The sequence below is a fragment of the Dunckerocampus dactyliophorus genome, chromosome 17 (genome assembly GCF_027744805.1).
Source record: "Dunckerocampus dactyliophorus isolate RoL2022-P2 chromosome 17, RoL_Ddac_1.1, whole genome shotgun sequence".
Classification (NCBI taxonomy): domain Eukaryota; kingdom Metazoa; phylum Chordata; class Actinopteri; order Syngnathiformes; family Syngnathidae; genus Dunckerocampus; species Dunckerocampus dactyliophorus.
Window position 1 is genome coordinate 20,489,366 of NC_072835.1, and position 22,981 is coordinate 20,512,346.

The 22,981-nt window shown below is 40.9% G+C and overlaps 1 protein-coding gene across 6 annotated transcripts in view; it reads right to left on the reverse strand.

Moving 5' to 3' along the window:
• The window catches only part of LOC129170251 (A-kinase anchor protein 2), a 90,574-nt gene that overhangs the window by 7,017 nt on the left and 60,576 nt on the right, over positions 1-22,981 (reverse strand). For all 6 annotated transcript variants that reach the window (XM_054757597.1, XM_054757596.1, XM_054757598.1 and 3 more), the window contains 2 exons: positions 4,868-5,062; positions 208-570 (listed from right to left, as the gene is read on the reverse strand). In XM_054757597.1, coding sequence (XP_054613572.1) covers positions 208-570; positions 4,868-5,062 — 558 coding nt within the window. The remainder of the gene's footprint in view (positions 1-207; positions 571-4,867; positions 5,063-22,981) is intronic.

Here is a 22,981-nt window from a genome sequence, read left to right on the forward strand (position 1 = left end):
GGACTGATGCAACAATGACCATTGTCAGCTTCAGAATGGTCTAGCTACATGGTATTCCAAGCTTCCACCATGCAACAAATACAGGTTAGGCTGAGCTTTGTGGTGCTCTCTACAGTTTTGGCTGTGTGCACAGATCTGCAGACATTATTGATAAATTTGACAAGTGTTTGTGTGTTACGTGTTTAAACTGTGAGATTGTGTGATTACCTCCTCTGAATTCCGTCTCCTCGTCACTCTGACATGCTGCTCTTCTCCTGGCGTAAAGAGTTTTGCTGGCCGCTTGTCTTCCTGAAAAGCTCTCAGCTCAAACTTTGCGCTCCTGAGGCTAGATTCCTCCCTCGGCACATGCCCGTTGGTTTTTACACCAGATTCGTCCTGGTGTACGAAGGTGGTTTGTCTTTGCCCCTCCACAGTGATTGACTGGTGATATCCAGGGGACGAATTGGACACATTCACAAAAGAATATTTTCCATCTATGGTAACTGGTGTTGTGTACGCAGAAGGGGAAGAGTTTCCATTTGTAGGTGTTTCCGAGGCCGCATCGAGCACCTGGTCCAGGTAACGAATCTCCTATGGACAGAAAACATAGTCAAAGATAGAAACCAAAATTTGCTAACAGGCATGTTTTTATTTTTGTTTACATGACCTGTTCAGGATTTTTGAAGCTATGGTGGTGGGCTGCATGGGAGGGCGGATTGCCCTTGACTATATCGTGCCGCTGCGGTGTCTGCAATTTTTCTTTTTATAAGAAATAGCATTTTTTTATGACTTATTTATTAATTAACTTATTTATGTCACTTTTTCAACAACTAGCAGAACATGAACCGAAAACACTGCAAAGTTGTTAATTTCATGGCAAAGTTGCTGAAATCACTGCCAACATTTAAATTGCACTTTATTTACAAAGCACATCTCCACTCAGTGTGCTCATTTGTCATTGAATACAGTTGTCATGTTTGAATAGAACACTTATGAAAATACTAACAGGTGAAGCAAATATTCATTGGTGAACTACTCAACATTAGCTGGTGAGCTACTGCTAGCATAGGAGCTACCTGTTGGAAACCCTTGCGATAGTGTCACTGTCTAAAGCTGAACACACAATGTGTTTCTGTTGCACAACTTGGACACACAACTAGTGTTTTGATGACAAGCCATAAGTATTAGAATTATAACAAGAGAGCAAGATTGTTAAGTGACACTTTTAAAAAGTTAAGTTGTGGTGATGATCGTAGCTCATAGCGCGACAAAAACGAGCTAGCGAGATGCCGCCTGCCAGTCATGTAAACAAAAATGCCAACATTTAAATGAGATTGACACGTGAGCGATCACACACACTGGCATAGATAGGCTTAGCATGTGACAAGCTGTCGTCAATTGAGTATACATTTTAACAGGCGATTGCTAATTCGCCTAATAAGAAACAAAAGTGAAAGTCTACATAAGACTTGTCACGTATCTAGTCGCATGCGGACGTGCCAGCAAGGCAGACTGTGATTCCGATGCATGCTCATCAAAATAAAAGTGCAGACAAACATTTTTATAATAACTAATTTTTAAGGTGTGCCGTTTTTTTTATTTTGTAGTGGCGCACCGTCACGAACAATTAGACCCTGCTGTTCATTTAAGCGCCAGAATAGCTTTTGTGGAGGTAGCCGTCTTGTTTTCCGACTTTGTAACTGAAACATCACTAGGTCAGCTATGACATCATTCCCACCGCCGACTTCCGGCCAAATGGAACGCAGCATAAGGACGCCTGTTACGATTACAAATTGGCCATGATTCAAAAGTGAGTTGGCCAACTTGGAATCGGGCTCGTAAGTGGCAAAATTTGCACGGTGTATATGCATCGTAAGTGATAAGTGTTGTCATGATGATGGTGGTAAAACTACAGACCAATGAAGTTTTGACTTCACAAAGGTTGCCAACTTAAAAGATTGTCTTTACGTTGTACTATGACCTCACAGCTGTTTGACTGTTCCAGTAATTGTGGTTGCAACTGACAATAGCGCACTTCATCAATTAAATATGTTGTCGCAAGTGAAGGAATCAGCATTTAGTGCGTACAAGCAGACAAAGCAGAAACTTGTCAATGTTTTCTTTGAGGACGAGAAAAGGGCTCTGAAGAATCAGGTAAAGGACCTGAACAGTCAACTTCAACTGGCAAAGGAAGAGATCAACTGTCAAGGACAAAAATTGGCGGATCTCTCTGCCAAGCTGCAGTCAGAAGGCAATGAGAACAAGATTCTCTGGGACCAGGTGGAATTTTTGACCAGTGAGTTTAAATTTGGAAGCAAAACGAAAGAGAATGAGGCCAAACCGCTGCAACAACAAGAGGAAACAGGAAACAAGAGCTTCATGAAAAACCATCAGAGGATCCTGAAAGAAGAGGACGACAAAATGGAGGACAACAGCCGCAATATGCTGCAACAGCGTCAGAGCAGTCAGTTCCAAGTAGGATGCAAGTTCTCAGTGGAGTCAAGTGATTCGTTTCTTGAAGAAATGCCTTATCCGATTTCCCAAGAGAAATGCTGGTGGAGGGAACTACAAAAAGAAGTCATAGAAATGCGGCAAGACAATAACCAGATAACTCCGGTCGAGTGATAATACGCCCCTTTTAGGGTAAGAATATGAATAGTAGAATGCCATTTCTCAAACTATTATGTTCTAGTTGTAACATTCATGCTTTATAGCACATCGGCCACGATAAGCAGTCCAAATGGTTCAGATGTGATGCATGTGTGACTGGCAGAAATCAAGTGTTGGACACACTGTTAGTCGCAATCAAGTTTCAGGTTGTCATGGTGATGCTCGCGAAGCCAAGGACTAAGGCCTGACTCGACAAAGGTTTGGAATGTCCTTTGTATGATGACATCACAGCCCTGTAAGCAGTTATGCGCTTTTGTAGTAATGGCTGACTCTTCATGATCAGTCGAGACCATAAAATCTCAATTTACTTCCCGCATTCTGATGTGAGTGCTTCTTCTACCGCAAGATAAAAAAATGTTGTCACGAGTGAGGGAATTAGCGTTTGGTAGCTATCACTCGGCCAAGCAGAGGCTCCTCGGCGTTTTCTGCGAGGGAGACCGAGCATCTCTGGAGAGTCAAGTGAAGGACCTGAAGGTTCAGCTCAAAATGGCAAAGGAACAAATAAGCTGTCAAGGTCAAAAATTAGAAGATCTTTCTGCTAAGCTGAAATCAGAGGGGAATGAAAACAAGATCCTCTGGGACCAGGTGGAATATTTAACCAATGAGGTCCAAACCGAAAGCAAGCAGCAAGAGACCAAGCAGGAACCAGAACACGGTTATTGGGAAAAGCGTTTGAGGAGCAGCGTTCTCGGGGGAACGGGAGACGGACCTATGCTGGAACTGAACAATCCTATCGAAGCGTATCGTAGCTTTTTGGGGGACAGCAGCGATACATTGTCCACAAGTGATTCATCTTCCACAGAGACGAGTGAGTCTTCATTTTTTGGCGAAACAAGCGATACGTCGTCTGAGTCGTTATCCGAAGACACATATGATCTGGTCTTAAATGAAATGCTGTGGGGGGGTCTAAAAAATGACGATATCCAGATGTGACAGGATTATTAACAATCAACAGATGTTCCACATGAGTGACCCTTACGAAGCCGGAAGCCTGTTATTCTGAAGCTGAGCATCAGTGTCCACCATGTACACTTTAAATGCCATTGTGTTCAGAATTGTTGTACATTTGTTGGAATGTTTCATCCAGAATATTGAAGGCTGACAGAAGGGATTGTGTGGCTTCTTTTTATGTTGCAAGCATCTATTTTTTTAATCCCAGGGGAAGTTTCTGCGGCCGTATCTTGCCTTTAGTATGAAAATTGACTTGCACAAATTCAAATTATACACCAAAAGTATTTGTACATCTACAAAAGTTAAAAATCGTGAAGCACCAGTCAAACTGTGTGCATGCTACTTGTACAGATGGGTGGTGCCATTATGATTCGGGGGAGGGGCCGCAGAGCCCGACCGATTTCGCGGCGGCCCGAGCAATTGGACCGATTATGATGTATGACTGATTAATCAACATCGGTGAATATGTAACCGATACATGAACTGTTTTTTGCGGGGAAACAAACTCCATTTTTTACACACATTTTTTGATATATTGCAGGCTCTGAAAGCAGCTACATTGTTACATCAAATGTAGTTCAGTCCCTTGTATTAAGGCTAGTAACGTGATGCATGTTTTGATTCTTATTTCGTTTGTAGTCAACTTTTTTTTCCCACTGTGTTTGCTTTATTTGTTTTTGAGCTTTTTGCAAATACTCAGTGGCTGCAGATGTAACTTTTCAACAGCCAGTAAATATGACTAATTGATATTGGTAAGATGTGAATACGCCTTTTATAAACATCCGAGCAAACCAGTTAGCCTCCAATTTATTTCTTCTAACCTTAAAGTGTTTGAAATGGAATCGGGAAGAAGGACCAAGTGACGTAAGAACTTTTCTTTCACTCTTATGTCGGACATGCCATGACTCCATGCAGTGTGAAGGTAATGTAATCTAAGGTAATATCTCATCAACGTAACATTACTGACGCCAAAAAAAGTGACAATTTTTTTGAAAAACCACAACACATCAATATTTGAACCACGATGTAGCAAGGGACAACTATTTTAAAGTAGACATTGTTTTTGTTGGCAAATTTTAACAATCATTAAACACAAAAGCTAAGCAGTTTTGTTTTGCATTTTGTTCCCTTACTGTACATAAAATGAACCAAACCGTGGCTTTAATGCCGAGGTACGTATTACACATTATGCATTACACCCCTAATTTCAGCGGTTGCAAACGCATGTACAAATGACTCATATTGTGTGAGATTCAACATGCTGTACCTGTTCCACCTCGCTGTCACTGTGGCCTTGGTCACTGGATCTGCTCAGGCAGCCATGCTGGATCTTCTGGCTCTCCACTTCCATGATGAGCGGTCCGTCAGTTATGATGCTGACCGATTCCTGGAAACTGACACTCTTCAAGGCTCTCTCCTTTGGTATTGTGCCACTGACATCCTCGGGTGCCTGCCACGATTTCTGTGAATGGAAAAAAAAGATGCACGAGCTGAACATTCATACTCAGTCTGCATTGCAGTGATAGCATATGGTAAATGTGTGGAGTGTGTCTTTGCTCAGTCCAACCACTAAGTGGAGCCAACTCCAGTTCTGCTGATGTTGAACAGACCTAAACATAACCTCTCAAGAAATCTTCAAGTCACATATTTGGCAATGACTTTTTAGAATTTCTGGCTTATGATTAACACATGCATCCACACTGAACTCTGCATATGAATGCGTCAAATACCGCGCCATACGTCACTGATGATAGTAGTTTTGCTATTAAAACTACAGCTACTGGACTTCGGCATTGTTGAAATAAAGGCCCCATGATTAATGAATGAGGTTTTCTCCTTAACCTTAAGAACAAGTAGCGATAAATCCAGTGCCCCTCTGGGTTTGTGACCCATCCACCCAACACATTCCAGACCTAACAGAGGCCCCATGGTGCTAAACCTTTTTCATTCACCACAGGCCACAAACAAAAAGCTCTGTTGGTTTTCTTCTTTTACTGCCTCGTACATTTACACTCTTGACACTCTTCCTAAGGATGGGTTTACTTCCACAAGTACCCTCAGCTGTTCAATGTGTGTACAGAGCTTTAATGAGCATCACCTCAGTGAATTGGGTCACTCATGGGTTGCTATTTCCGTTTTACCCCCCCTTGCACTAAAATCCTTATTATGTACGATGTTCATTCTGTCATTCAGCTATGTTTGATTTGTTCTGAGCAGCCTCCCAATGAATGTTACTATGACGATGAGTCATTTCCTAATCAAGTGGCTTTTTCATGAAGGTTAATTGTAATAAATGCATGTATGTTGTGTTATGGTGTATGGCAAGACAAGATACACAGCCCAATGTATGCGAATCTGGATCTGTTGAACAGGTATGTACTGTCTTGAAATACACAACAAATGGCAAAGACTGGAAAAAAGTTACTTTGCACATGTACTAATTAATTATGCCTGATCTTAATATTTCTGGGGAACATTAGTGTGTTTCAGAAAGCTTCCAATTTGCGTTGTGATGTGAATATATTTGGGAAATCTTGGTACATATACTTTTCCCAGAAATATTCAGTAAGATCAGGTTCTCAAAAGACTGGTTCTCAAGAGGGGGTACCTTTTGACTAGAAGTCTAATATGATTTTTTTTCCCAATGCTGCATCCTATTTTCCGAACTATAAGTCGTGCCAGAGCATAAGTTGCATCAGTCAAAGAGGCACGAGACTTATTTAGACGTATTTATGATGCAGCTATCATCTGTGCCAGTTTTTTCCTTTTGTCATGACGCCGCTCCTAACGACATTAAATTCACAAGGGAGGGGACAATGTTTACGCCAACAAAGATTCAAACTAAAGCTATAGAATCTGAAATCGGTACATTTTTTAAAGAATATGAAAATAAAAATGTACCTGTTTAATAAATGTCAGAATGTTCTGGAAGAAGACACTTTTAATTCAGGCTGTCAAAGTTAACGCGTTATTAACGAGATGAGCAAAGTGTATTTCTAGCTGTGCAGCGTGTGAGAACGTGAAAAGGTACGTTCAAGGACCGTCACACAAAGTGGACAAATCGCCGCTCACATTAAGCATTCACTGGGAGATTTCTAACTGTATATTATTTTTGAATACAATAATGGCCCATATTTCCAAAATTGATATCCCTTTACATAAATGTGATGTAGTTATCGTTGTAGTTGCAAATTGCATCATTAACCACAAAGAGATTTACTGTAATCCCTACTTATTTTAGATAAAAACTTTTTTTCATCTGCGATAAAAGCCAACCACAACCCACTTTAACTTCTGTACATATTATGATATCTAAGTCGCAGGACCGGCCAAACTGTGAAATAAGCGTAACTTGTAGACTGGGAAATAAAGTATTTGGTCCCTTGCTGTATTTTGAGTATTGAGTAACATAATCAAATGCAAACAAATATTTAAGCTGAATTAATTTGTAATGTTATAAAAGAGGATACTTTAAATTGATTATTTTATATGCACAAAGCTTTTTAAAAAAAATTCTTTGTTTACAAATTAAGATTTTATATGTATTTTTATTTCCAAATGTTTCAAACAAGAACACTGCAGATGAGCACTGTTTTGGATGGCAATAAATCAGATAGTGATGCTGAGATTGATCTTTTTTTTCCCCAACCAAAAATGCTTTTCACAAGAAAGTACAAAGTACTTGGCTGAAAAACATATTCCAAAGGGTGCACTTTACTGAAAGAAGTTTGAGAACCACTGGTGAAAATGTAGTTAAAAAAGAAGAAAAGTAATAAAGTAAAAAGGAGATGTTGTCAAAAAACCACATATTTAATACAGCGTTACACCCCTTCTTTCCCTTTTGGTCCCTATGCTTTCCTGCTGGGCTCACTCTTACCCTTCCTTCCTCCTCTCTGGGACTATGAAGGAAACAGTGGTCAGTGCAGTCACATGGTGGATTATCCAAACTGCCTCTCCACAAAAAGCCTTTTTGTCTATCATACTATTCAAAAACACTTTCCCGTATGCTCACCCTCAGATGTGTCTTCTTTTAAGGACAAAAAAAAAAAAAAATCTCGAGGGCATCTTGCTGACCCATTTTACTCAGTCACATGAAATTTCATACTGTCCAATGAAGTGCAATGGAATGTCAGAACAATATTTATTACAAGTGTCACACGGTGGTGGTGGTGGTGGTGGCTTGGTTCCGAGTTACATTACACAGATGCAGAAAAGGTTTCCGTAAACTATTTGAACTCATTCAATCCCAGCCATTTTTCAAAAGACAACCCCTTCAGCACCGGCCATTTTAGACCATTTTGACTGACCTTTCAAGGCACACAGAATATTGTGTTCTATGGCGATATAAACATGGAACCTACCAAAAGAAAGACTAGACTCCTGTCTTTCATCAGGAAAAAAAAGTTTGTTTCTACCTTTTTCTGTTCTATAGTAATCAGCAGTAGAACATAGGTAAGTTTCAGGAAAATATCAGTTCCCAACTAAAAAGGGAGAAAACCAGCTTTTTGTGAAAAGACACATTTCAAGCATAACTTTCAAACAAATATTTTTCGCTTTTGTGATAAATATCTCAAGTATCTAAACAACTATACTAACATAAACAACAAATAAAAGTGGTTGTTTTACATCAAAACAATTTATTTACAAATATAACACCATGAACTATCTACAATTTTCACATTTGGAACTGAATTATGTGTGTGCACACGTGTACATGCGTTAAAATTTCCCTACAATGTGTAACCTTCTACACACTACACTCGTCTCACTTTCTACTTCCTGTCAAGTGTGATTTTTCCGTCCACATGATCTCTGCTGAGCTCTTATCAAATGCACTTCTGCCACCTTGTGTCCGTTTTTATGGCTTACAAGTGCTCTGAAGTGTTAATGCATTAGTGGAGCGTTGCATCATTCCCTCGTTTTGGCTCTCGGGCAAAAAAACGCAAAAGACGTATAAAATATTTTGTTGCGATCGGACGTTCAGGATTGTAAAAACATATAAATACGTCTTTGGTGTTGAAAGAGTTAAATGCGGAAAAGGACAACAAAAGGGGTTTTCATCAGAAATTTGGGAGGTGTGAAATGCAAATATGGAATGCCTGTTAAGCAAGCATGGTGGGATTACTGAGGTCATTTGTGTGTAGCCCGGCTGCTATATTTACCAGAATTTGATGGTGTGTAAGAGGAACAAATGTCCCTATGTTCCCTAGGTCTGATTTCCAGTCTTATATGGCACAATCATTCCTTAACTGGGGTGCAGCCACACCCAAGGGGGTACACCGACTGTCTCTGCATTAAAGGTGAAAACTTTTTAAATAAGCGAGGGCATTGAGAAGTGTAGTGGCGCACAACCTGAAACATACCCTTCATTCTCGTATGTGCACTGCCTTTTATTTTTCTCACCCCCACTTTCCCACACACGTCGACAAGTCAAATGATTCCACACCGTTGATGTTATTAGTGCATGTGACTTTTATACACACACAAAGTCTTCTATCTTGCTGTGGTTGACCACTTGTAAAGCGTAGGAATGTGTGTGTGTGTGTGTGTGTGTGTAGGAGTGAATATCCATCAGACAGGATTGAACAGGGGAGGGAGGATATCCTGTTACGGCCCGAGGAAAAGTCGACAAGAATGTCTCATATGCAATGTAATTTTTGCAAAAACATTGTGGATGTGGTGCGTGTTGATGTTGTGTTCGTGTGTGTGTGTCATTGTACAGTAGGTGTATATCCGTGTTTGCGCTGACATTCCAGACATACTGTAGCTAGCTCAAAGCTCGGACACTACAATGAATGTGATGAAGGACACTGTCCATTACCTGCAAAAGTTAAAAGGTGCAAACTATCATGTGCATGAGTGAAGGAATGCAGGAAGAAGTAAGTATCACAGTCTAAAGCTACGTTCCCACTGCAGGTCAATTCCAATGTTTTTGCTCATACAATGGTCTGAAAAAGTATTTGCCCCCTTTCTGATTTGTTTGTATGTTTGTCACACTTAAATGTTTCAGATCATCAAACAAATTCAAATATTAGTCAAAGACAACACAACTGCACACAAAATGCAGTTTCCAAATGAACCTGTTTAGTATTAAGGGAGAAAAAAAAGGTTTGGATTTTTTTCTCCTTTAATAATAAAAAGTTTCATTCGAACAATGCATTTTGTGTTCAGTTGTGTTGTCACTGATTGATATTGAAATTTGTTTGATGACCTGAAACATTTAAGTGTGACAAACGTGCAAAAAAAAAAAGAAATCATGAAGAGGGCAAACCCTTTTTCACACCACCGTAAATCCAACATGTATCAGATCTACTGCATCATCATACCCTGCAGTGTGAACACCATCAAAATGCACCTGCACGGACCAAGTCAATATGAACCAAACACAAACAGTTAGTGGTTTGGTCCGCAACATGTCAAAAAACAGGCAAAAATGTCCATCAGTGTTTTTCAAAGTCAAAGCTGATGTGTGTGAATATCTTGTTTTGCATATTTTCTTTCATGGATAACTACGGAAATGAAATATTAACATTTGACAGGTTGAAATCAGAGAATATTTACACTTTTACATACAAAAAAAATTATCAAATCCCAAAAAGGTTGTTGGTTAATTGGATAATCTATTAATCGTAGATTAATTGCTCCAGTTATGTTCTTTAAACGTATTTTAGCATTTCTATTTAGCGCTATACTTAGAAACATGTTTTTGATCACACTTTTGTGAGTAAGTAATAGCATCTTTTAAAGAGCATGACTCACAAAGTGCTTTCCGGTTAAACATCTAAAAGTATTGCAAAATGTTATTCATCCAACAGACACATGGTCATGAGACACAGTTACGCTTCTGGAAGCTTTTTAAAAATGCAGAGGAGGATACCGTTCAGGACAAAATTTAGTGGGAAAGGAATCACGGCCCCGTAAACAAACGTGGGCATGTGTGAGTCAGTTGCTAACGTCTAAATGCTGGTTCACGCCCCGGCTGTCACCATCTCAAACATCTGGAAATACTTATTCTCCGACTGTGACGCATTCATGACACAATCACAAACATGAACACACGCACATTAACCTTTAGTTTTTTTTACACTATCCATCATGACGAACACAACCTGGGTCCTGAGGGATGTCAGGGGTTGAAACACCGAATGAAACAGAACTGACTGGAGGTGTACTGTAAAGGGTACACATTCACACAATTGAATTGGCAGTCTTGTGATGTCACTTCCTATTTTCTAACAATCAACTGACGCAAAATTGTATTTAATATTAATATTAGTATGATGAGATACTAAGTTTGTACCTGAAGAAAAATGTACAAGTTCTGAAACACAACGACTCTTTGAATATGGTTGTACTCACCTGCCTCAACAGCACATGTATGGAAGTCTATCTGGCGGCCATCACTTAATCCATCCACTTCCGGTTTTAAAGTGTTTATTCTACAGGTTTATGCTTCTCCTCAGCTCTGCTCACTCCGGCCTGGCTTCATTCCTGCTCCAGACTGTGGGAGTGCCGGACTTTTCCCCTGGCCAAGCCTTTTCCTCTTCTTCTTCTCCTCCTTTTCCTCCCCTCCCGTCTCTTTTCCTCTCCTCCACAAAGCCTCTCCTCTCTCAGCAGCATTCCTGCCGGCCGCTCGCTACGCTGTGATGTCATGGCACACAAGCATGTGTGTGTGTGTGTGTGTGTGTGTGTGTGTGCGTGCGCGCTCACTTCTCCAGATGCCCTCACGCACAAAGATCCCTTCTGTGCAGGCACGTCAAACATCCATCCGCCCTGCTGCTGCCCACTCCTCCCTTCCTGTTTAAAATCAAGCCCCTCCCACTTTCCTGGTGATGAACAAATGATGAGTGAAGAAAGGTGGAGGAGATGATAAGAGGCTAATGGTATTTTCTTCTGTCATCGTCACTTTTGGGCTGTTGACTGAGCCTCATATGAGATTTGGATGGATGCTGCATGTTTTATTAAAAATCTATTGAAATACCCTCATAAAGCTCCCAAACTTTCATTTAAGCTTCAAGGCAGGGTGGGAGGGGGCTAATGCTGGAAAGTATTTCATGATAAAGGCCTCTCCGTGAGGCTTGAAAATGGTATACTGTGTTTGTTATACATTCACTTATAAATAGATTTGGCTATTACCCATAAACACATGATAACGGGACTGTCTGTGAAGTAGCTTGTCTTTACAACTCCGGCTTCTTCACACACCTCATACGCACCTGGTCTGCCGCAGAATAAGAAGACGTTGCAAGAGGGATCAGTGTTGCCAACTTGCCAGGTTTGTGGCTGTATTTAAAAGCACGTTACGCTGTTTTCAACGACCAGAGCGTGTTGCTATGGGCCCCTCCCCCATCTACAAGCACTCACAGGCAGCTCTGTCTTGTTTGTGGCAAACAAACAGATGACAAAAAGCAACAGGAAGAAGTAAATTTGTAATTCTGGCAGTTAATTGGTTCCAGACCCGACCGTGATAAGTGAATTTAATAAATTGATCATAGAAAACCTGTTTATGACTTTCTAAATACAGTTCTTATCATTATTAGAGCCTCAAAACAATACGCGTTCAAAAGAGTAATATATTTGCTTCACAAAACCGTTGCCCACAAAAATATCAGACTTCTCAAGTCGCTCGGATGAAGACCGCTGCGACGCGAGTGCGTTAGCAACGCAGCGGTCTTCATCCGCGCATCACACTGTGGAACACATACACAACAATGGACAAGCGGCGGTGCGCAGGGAGAAAATAACGCCAAGCGACTCAGAGGTCTGACTTTTTTGTGGGCAACGAAAAACGACCAGAACTCAGCTCACGGGACGAGGTGGGGGGAAAAGTCACATTTGATGCACTGCACTGCTGATGGGGGTGTCATACAACTTCATGTCAAAAAATTATCCTTTTAAGGCAATGTAATGGCTCATCAATGGAATAACACTGATGCCTAATGACCACAATACTACATATGACTTGTCTTTCAGTATTTTTTGACGAATAATATGCCACAGTCAACCACAAAACAGTGACTATTAATTAATTAATTTTTGAAAAACAGTGATAGAGTGAGGGAGCGATGTTTAAACTGCAATGTAGCGAGGGACGACTATATTTGTTTTACATTTCATCTTTTGTTTTTTTTTACTCCATGTGTCTCTCCCACAGTGTCTATTACAATTTTCTATATGAGTCCATGGCGTCATCTAGCCACCGCGCCCCTGCCACCAACCACTACAGTGGCGTATAAAGGGGTGTTTTGACCAACTATCAGCTATACACGTGCGTGTTTGTGTTGCATGTGTTTGGTAATAAGATCACACAGAGTCGAAACCAGAGATGAGCGGAGTCACGGTTCACTTTCTCTGCTGCTCACAGGCACCACATCAACGTGGCAACACTTTCCTCCAATGTACAACACCAATTAGCGATATAGCGTTGCTGTAATAGTCCCGCTACAATACATGCAATTTTCTGCTGTAAATGAGGAATAAATGTCACAGAATGAACAGCCTTGTACTTCCAGCCTTGTGCTCTGTGAGCAACCACAACATCTCCTGTTGACTATTTAGCTTGTGAGCTTCCCACGTAGAGAGTGAACGATGGTAATTAAAGAGAAATGGGGAGTGTTTTTTTTCATCAATGCGTTCACACAGTCATTTGTATTGCAAACATAGATCCAAGGCATTCGTGGAGGCGGGCTGTCCGCCCCTTGAATGAGTCGTATACAGACAGGAAATAATGTACTTCAAGCCGACCAACCATGGTCCGCGTCGCCGCAGCTCGAGGATTTTTTTTTGGAGGTGCATGTCACGCTACGTGCAGAGACTGAACTCAAAACTGAAACCAGCGAAATACCTGCAGAGCAGTGAATCGAATGCGTGCAGTGTACGAAAAATGCATACATGTTGGCAGGTCTGGCACTCTATGAAACTAAACCAACCCATCCTGTTTGGTCGAAACAGGGCTTCTTTTTCCACTTTTATGATTTCAAGGCTGATAAAATCTCTCATATGCCGTATGTGATCTGTTTCAAAAATCGTATAGATAGTCACAAGGCTAAAGTTGTACCTCAGACACTCCATAACCATGCAGAAGGTAAGCATTCTAGAATACTAATGCCCCCAAAAGGCAAGAGGGCATGCATTATTCAATGCTGCATCAAGGCTAACTGTATACAGTTTCAGTTCCTATGTGCCAGACTGGTGAAACAACCATCATCATTTAATGCTTATATTCTGACCGTTTATTGCCCAGCAGGCCTTTGCTACTAAGAACTCCTGTAGAAAAACAGAGATCTTGTTGCCTAATCCAATATTCCATGCATTGTGTTTCAAAGATTAAGCCATGATTTCATGAATGCCAACCAGTGTTCTTCCTTGCCAACTATGTATGAATATATCAAAGAATTCAACCTCAATGGGTACACTGTAACCCTTTTGAAATGCACCTTTCTCTAAGCTAAAAATAAACCAGCCAGAAAATGGGACAGTAACCTAATTATTGTCCAATCCCTTGACAGCTCGTTCAACACACCACTGATGGTCATCATGCCAGCATCATGCCAGCATCATGCCAGCATCATGCCAGCATCGGTGGATTTCAGAAGACAACAAGGGCACATATGTGCGTGTTTGTGTGCGAAGGCACACAACCAGGTCACCGCTATCGGGTCAATACAGAGCAGCGCCCGGAGCGGCCTTATATCATGGAAGTTGGTCATGATTGATCCGAAAAGCACCAATTGACACGCTTGACAGTGTAGCAGCTGCATGCGTCTCGTTTGTGAGCAGAAATGAATAATACAGAGGAAAATAAATCTCAATCTTAGAATTCAGGGGGAAAAAAGGTAGACTGACTGAATTTAAGAATACAGTCAAACCTCGGTTTTTGTTTAATTCGGTTTTTGTTGAAACCTTTGGAACAAATGAATAGCGAAAACTGAGGTTCTGCTACATATTATTGTGAATTTCTTTAGTCTGGGTTTATTTACTGTATATAAATAGAGTGGAACCTCGGTTAGCATCATTAAACCGTTCAGCAGGTTCGACTCCAGCTGGAACGTACTCTAATCAAATCCATTTTTCCCATAAGAAAGAACGCAAATCCAATGAATCCCTTCTGGACACCCACAAATATTAATACACAATAGAAAGAAACGCAGAGACTTGTAGCGTAACTGTGTTAGTTACCAAACAACTACTGAGTCAACCACTGATGACATCATAGACAGGCGACAGAGCTGGGGGACAATGACTTCTAGTTATGGTTTCCATTTTGTTAGCGTGCTAATGCTCTGCTAACAAGAATGTCTTAGGATTAAAAATGCGTTACTAACACAGTTGTACTGATAACACGACAAGAATATTTTTTTATACTATTATTTAGATATGAAAGGTCATCGTGTTTATAATTAATTAATATAATTGTGCTCAAATTTATCAACGATAATCGATAATATCAATCTTTTGTTAACCCATATTATCATTTGGTTTATTATTATTCAATGATCATTTTGTCATGTCACATTTGGCCACTAGATGGCACACAAGCGTCATTGACCTGAGCAGACACGCATACAGGTAAATGTCAATTTATGCAAGGCTCATAATTATCGACCTGATTTTTTTATCGTTCGATAAATGGATGTATCCATTATCGTGACAGGCCTTGTCTAATGCCACCTCAAGTACAACTGAAAAAGCTAAATTATTCATAGATGAACTCATAACCCGCATACTTGTGAACACTTCTGAATAGAAGCTGCCCAATACAAAAGGGAATCATTTTTACTATATTGCAAAAACAACACAATCCATCCAATGTTTAGTTAGCACTGATTGGATAAAAGCCTATCATCATCATCATCACAACAGGAAACCTGCACTATCCACGGATGTGCCCCCCCCCCGCAACACAGGAAATGCACTAAAAACAAAAGGCCACCTGCAGTACACCACAATACGCACAAACAATGTGCTGCAAAGCTCTAAAGTTCATCAGGATAGTCCAAAATAAACCACAAAAATGTCTTTGGGAAGTCCAATGATTAGATTTCTGTCAATGAACTGCATAGTTTATCTTTACACTATACCGGGGACACAGAAGTGGAATTGTGGTACGACTTTCTACAGGATGTTAGCACGTGTCTGTGGGAATATCTGGGTCCATTGGAGGTGGAATTGAGAGAGGGTCCTTTAATGCAAGGATTCTCAACTGGTCTCAACCTGGGACGCACATTTTGCATTGGTCATTAAGGTGTGAAAGGTAAAAAGCATGCTAATTTATTTGCAGTTACAATAGCCTTCAAAAGATGTATATCTCATTTGTTTAAAACAAAAATACACGCAATTATATGTGCAAGTTCAGAGCACAATATTAACAAGAGGAATGTACATCCATCCAGCCATCTTTTATGCCGCTTATCCTCACTAGGGTCGCGGGTATGCTGGAGCCTATCCCAGCTGACTTCGGGCGACAGGCGGGGTACACCCTGGACTGGTCGCCAGCCAATGGCAGGGCACATATAGACAAACAACCATTCACACTCACATTCATACCTATGGACAATTTAGAGTCTCCAATTAAACTAACATGCATGTTTTTGGAATGTTTCCGGAGTACGTGGAGAATACGCACGAGGACAACATCCAAACTCCACACAGAGATGCTTCCTGATCTCTTGACTGTGTGGCCAACATGCTAACCACTAGGCCACCGTGCAGCCCGAAGAGGAATGTCAACTGCAAAAAAAAAATACTATAATACTAGAAAATAATAGTTAATATTTGTATATACCGAGCAAAAAGATGCCAATCAATAATATATTTTCAAAATATTTGTACTTCAAAGTAAAACAATTTAAAATTAAACATTTTAATAAAAAAAATTTAATTCAAATGACTTGAACTATCAGAAAATTACATTTAAGTATTTAATGTAATTTTTCATAGGTTTTTCTGAAGTATATTAATTATGTTAAAAATATTTCAAGTATTTATGTATTTTGAAAAATTATTTTGAAATAGAAATATTTTAAATTACATAAAATGTTCTAATATCATTTTCAAGAGATTCAAGAGATTCAAGAGAGTTTTTATTGTCATGTGCATGGTAAAACAGCAGTTATACCATGCAATGAAAATCTTATTCTGTTCATTCTCCCAAGAAAAGAAAGAAAACAAATGAAAGAATAAGAACATAAGAAACATAAACACATAAACATATATACCAATAAATTAAGCAACAACAACAGACGAGACATTAATACAAGTAAATAATACAAATAAATAAATAAATAAAGTGCTATGAGTGTGTGCGTGTGTTGCGTGCGGCGTGTGCGAGTGCTTCGTTGAGGAGCCTGATGGCCTGTGGGTAAAAACTGTTTGCCAGCCTTGTGGTCCTGGACTTCAAACTCCTGTAGCGTCTGCCTGACGGTAGGAGTGTGAATAGTGAGTGTTGTGGATGTGTGCTGTCCTTGATGAGGTTGTGTGTTCTTCGTAGGACTCTAGATTTATAAATGTCTTGCAGTGTGGGGAGGGCTGCCCCAACAATGTTCTGTGAGGTCTTGATCACCCGCTGGAGTGCCTTCCTATCACGTGTTGTACAGTTACCGTACCAAACAGTGATGGAGGAGTCCCCATTTTCTGAGGTATGTTTGCATTATTATTTTATTTTCTATTTAATAATTATAATTTTATAATAAATGCATTTTATATTATTTAAATGTAATATTTAATTTGACTATTATTGTATTTATTAAATACAAATATTTAAAATATTGATTTTTGACCCAAAATAGGCCTGCAACCCACCCGGTTGGGAAACACTGCTTTAATGGTTCTTGCACTTCTCCTGATCGATTAAAGAAGACTGTTCAAAGTGTACTAGGTCCCTACATTGTACATGACCGAGGCTAATAACTTTGAGCTGTGGGGTGAAATTGGGGCAAATGGAGGCGAACATGAGATAAATGAAATGGTTGACGAGACCCAGCATTAAATCGTACTGTTTTGATGAAATAGTCCCGTCCCACACAGACCTTGAGGGAGTATTAATATACAAAATCCATTCCTGCTAAAGTGGTCCAGTGTGTGTGTGTGTGTGTGTGTGTGTGTGTGTATTATACAGCTTGTCTGAGCTCCATGCATCTTGCAGCGCTCTGAAAGAATAACAATGGTGGTCATTTCAGTTCGCCACTGCCTCAGGCCACAAGACCAGACTGCAAGTAAGTTAAGTTGCTCTTTGGATTTTTGCGTTGTGTGACAAGAGGAATGCACCGCATGTCTGAACCCATGGCTTGCTGTTTGTGTGTCTTTCAACAACCCCCCCCCCCACAAGACCTCTCTGTGAAACAACAACAAAGAGTCCGGCGTGCAGGCTTGAAGTAAGATTCTCCAGGCTGAATACTAATGCCACACTTGAACACTCAGCTATGGAGTGCTCTTTCGGAGCAGAGAAGTTTGCAGTAGCAGTTGTGTACGTTAGCACAGGACAACCATGCAACATATGCCCCCCAGAACCACCACCACTAAACACGAGTGCAGGCATAACTGGGACAAAGCACAGTCTAGGATAACTCTGAACAGACATCTATTATGAATGATGTCTTGAGCCAAGTAGAAGTACTGCCTGTTTAGCTTTTTGCAGCTGCAGCCCAGATCTATGTGGAGCGTGATAATGTATATTGGGACAGTGATAACAAGCCGTGCTTTCCTGGGCTGCTGAGTCGGTGACACTGTGTACTCTGCGTGTTAATTATGATGCAGTTCGGCCAGGGACGACGGGGAAATAAGCTGTTCTAAAATTCCTTATTTGGCAATAGTATGCTGTGCATTGATTCATATGACTGTACAACATAGTTATAGTTGTAGTTATAGTTCAAAGTCATCAACATAACCCAAATTGAAAACTGAGCCATTGCTTGCACATTTACTTGCCACTTTGGCCACAGACATGAGGAGAATGGCCGATAATAAAGGATTTTTATTATTAACCGACGTCTTTTTCCTCCATTTGTGCATATTTATATTTTGATTCTTCCATGTTCATATGATATTTCATACCCTTATTAAGCGCTGCAACTAACAATTACTTTCTTAGTCGATTCATCTGAAGCTTGTTTTGATGAATCAAGTAATCAATTAGCCATTTGCGGCTCATGGCTGTTTTTTTGTTGGCCCACGGCAATTTTTAAAATGCAATTTAACAAAAAAAAAGGAAAAAACCCACTGCATTTGCTTCTTTTCATTGGTATCCTCTCTCTCAATTACCCCTTTGAGTGTCAAATTTTTTGGTCGACAAAAGCGGATGACCGTGTATGCCACAGATGACTTACGGGCAGCACTTTTTTGTAATAAAAAGCACACAGTAGCCCGGGACCTGACGAGTTGGGCGACACAAGCCGACATTTTCAACATAAACCTGACCGACTTAAGCGCGTTCCACTGTGGTGGGGACGGTATTGCGTCAGATGCCAGCCAGTGTGGCTGTGCCAACGTACATTAGTAAACTTCACCCCCTAAACCTTAAGAGTCAAGCTTGTCAGGTTGAGAGCTCGACGACTAGCGCTCTCCACTCTCATTCAGCGGAACCTTGGTTCCAGCCCAGGGCGGGTTGCAGTACCATATTATAAAACAAGTGTTTCCCATACATTCATTTTTTTCTGATTTTGCGCTTTTCAGTTCCCCTTTGCTCATAAGCACATTACAATGCACCTGGTCTGCCAGGAAATAAGAAGACGAAGCATGTGGGATCAGTGTTGCCAGCGTAATGACTTTGTCACTCAAGTAATCAGACGTGAAATCTGACATGAAAGCCCCTGTCCTTCTTCTCAATGAGCTGCAAGTGCCGCTGTGAGCCCCTCCCCCATCCAGAAGCACCTGCAGGCGGCTCAGTTTTGTTTGTGACACTAAACACACGACAAAAAGAAGCAACAGAAGAAAGCTCATTTGTCGTTCTAAACATATGTTTTGCTTTTTATGTTTTTTTACACACTTTTTGCAACTGCGTCACGGCCAGTGATGCCAATTCGCCGATTCCGTCATTACGGTTACGTCACTGCATGACAATATGTTGACCCGACATGAAGGAGAAAAAATATCAAAGCATTTTTCCCTGTGGAATTTAGATGCAGAGTCCACACTGTTGCTCAAACATTAGAGGGAAAAAAGCTAAATCCATATCCAAAGACAGTGTTAATGAAACGCTTGTGCTTGGTGGTCGCTGCTTCTTCTGTTCTTCCTATCACACTGAATTAGCAAAGTAAACATCATCAGCTCTTCTGAGCCCAAGCAAAACTGTGGATGGTCCTGGTAACAATCATTAAGCTCTAATTAGCTGCTTGACATCAGCCTAGACTTAAATGAACTACTTGAGGCCGAGTGCTGCGAGATTAGATTAGTGACAACAGGATGGCAGCTATGTTTAGGCAGCTTAATGCACCTTCCAAAACCACCGCAGGCTACTCTTAGCATCACTGCTAAGTGATAAGGTCGTGAATGCACGACATTTTTCACATCAAAGCCAATAATATGAGTTTGATGTACTTTGATTCGCACTGTAGTCTTAGTTTTAAGGCAAGTTGCAGGTGTTTTTGGAGTATGCAAGCCAGGATAGTGGCTAGTGATGGCAGAAATGTGCAACAACTGCTTAAATAACCAGTGTACGGCACATATGTTGCAATGTATCTCCACTGGATGGGTCGCACGGTGGCCTCGTGGTTAGCATGTTGGCTCCCATGTTAGGTTCATTGGCAACTCTAAATTGTCCATAGGTATGAATGTGAGTGTCAATGGTTTTGCGATTGGCTGGCAACCATTCCAGGGTGTACCCCGCCTCTCACCCCAAAGTCAGCTGGGATAGGCTCCAGCACGCCCCAAGCGGCTTCGAAAATGGATGGATGAATACATCTCCGTTGGATGCAGTTGCACCCTTACCTTGACGAGCATTTTAACTTACAAGCACTGTATGCCATCGTCAGCTTGGTTGTGACATACTCGTGCATGCCATGATATGCACAGCTCGCCGCCTGAACCCGTGGCACGCATTAGCATGTCCTCAGCATTCACACACTACCATTTTTCAGCACAGACACAAACACAAAAATAATGTCCTTTTAGTTTAGCGGAGCACGCTAGTGCGGCCGTGTGTGTGCCACTCAGGCTGTTTTACCGCTTGTTAATGCCAACAAGCGTTTTACGATGCCTGCTGACTTCGTGCAAGTTCTGGATGAACTAAGGATGAGAGGCACGTTCGTTCTTGCACCCAGCACAGCTTAACCGTCAACGTACATTCTCAACACACACAACACACTTCCAGCCTTTAAAATAAGAGTGTTGTTGGCCACATCCTGTCTAATTGTGTAAACCCTTATGGGCATCATAAATAGTATCTTACATTATTACGGTAACAACGTCTTCCTTCACTACATTAGTTTGTTGAGGATTTTGCAGCAATGTGTGGTGAGGATGACAGAGGATGACGTCCCATCAGAAAAGTTAGCCTAGCTACATCCTTTTCAATAAATGTAAGGATTTTTGCTATTATAATTAACTGGCTTTTTTTTTTTTTTTACTGTTGCAAAAGTACACACTCCATGCTGGTAAAATATGTGTGAAATGTAAAAAACAGTTTCTAAAAAATTCAAAGGGAAAAAACTACATTTGGACAAAAATAACACGGAATTTGGGGGAAAAAAAGTAACTGACACGTAACTGACACGTTCATGCCTTTACGCTTCACTGATCATGTTTTTTGTTTGTACAAGCATTGAGATTTCACACTTTGTTCAGCGGCACTTGAATGCACAACAGTTGTGTGCTCGGACGTTCTACACCGTGACTCCGATGCCATCTGTTCATCGATCATCCTACATTATGATAAAATGTATACATTTTATATCGAGTGGGCGGAATTGGTGTGCCAACACACTCCTCCTCCTTCCGCCCACTCTTACTGTATTTAAGGCCTAGGCTACCAGCACTTATTAGTTCGCTAACAAAGCTCTTCGGACGAGGAGCGAAACGTCCGACACCTTCTTCACAGAAGTACAGATGACGTCTGAAGAAGCCTTTCCCTCGTTGGACAACTCCTGTTCGACTGAGAGCCTACACAGTATACATATTATACTTTAATATTGTACATTTAGGGCTTAAACCTGGATTTTGTCACGAGTGAACAATGGCATTTGAAGAGAGAAGGGTATCCAATAATTACACAGTCACTTTTACTGCAAATTTTGGTGGTCAACATCTCGTTAGAAAAAGGGTTTAGAGGACGGGGAGCGAGCCTGGTATCAAAAATAGACATTTTTATGGCGGTATCAATTACTCGCGGACTACATTTTGCATTGCATCGACCTCACATTGGCTGGTCAGCTTGTTCCAATATAGGGTTTGTATCCTCGGCTACAACTCCTGGAGCAGCTTGTTTACATCCAAGCACAACAGTGACCAGACTCTCCTGTCTTTGTCATTTACGGGACAGGTTTTTTTCACGTTCCCCGAGGGCATTTAAAGACTTCTGCAGAGAGAAAATTGTGGGCATAGCATTTGCCAATAGTCTTCTTTTACAGCCTGAGGCACCTGTTAGCACTATCAGCAGCCACTGTCGATCAAATGCCTCTTCTTATGAGCCGGAAAGAAGTGAAGACTTTCTTGTTGCCTTTAGACTGAAATGCCGCACAGTGTGGAATTCTAGTGATACGCACAACTCGCAGACACGGCTGCAAGGTCAAGGTGTAACCACTCAACATGCAATGCAACATGCCAACACACCTCGTCATTTTAATATCACACATCTTCTATTATACAAAGCAAACAAAAGATGACAAGATGACTGACAAGGGGAAGTATTTGAAACTAGAGTCTGACCTTATCATCCATCCACAAAGTGTTCTTCTTTGCCAAGACAGACGTTTACACCGATTTTCGAAACGACCCCCTCCAATCCCAATTAATCCATCCTGTTTGACAGCTTCTCAAAGCCCTGTGGACAACATGGCAGGGTCGAAGCTCTTCCCAGGGCTATCTCGCTGCATTAAGCCACTCTGCTGTGGTGCACGTCGAGAGCAGCATTGTGCTAATCACCTGTCTATTTCAGGAAACTAGCTCATAAGCCTGCAAAATTTAGATAGAGCAAGAAGGCTCCCCACAGGATGAAAACAGTTTATGAGCCAACATGTCTGAGCTAGAGATTTACTGTATTCCTCCGTTATTTAAATAGAATTGTCCATCCATCTGTCAAAGGCATGTCTTGAGAAAAGGCGGGTTTTGAGGGACAACTCTGCAAGAAAGTAAGCGTTTTGCAATGACAGCCGTAATAATTCATCAAATAAATTGCTGTGAATATGCATGGCTTTGGTTACCAGAGAAGAGGTCCTATTTCTTTGACGAG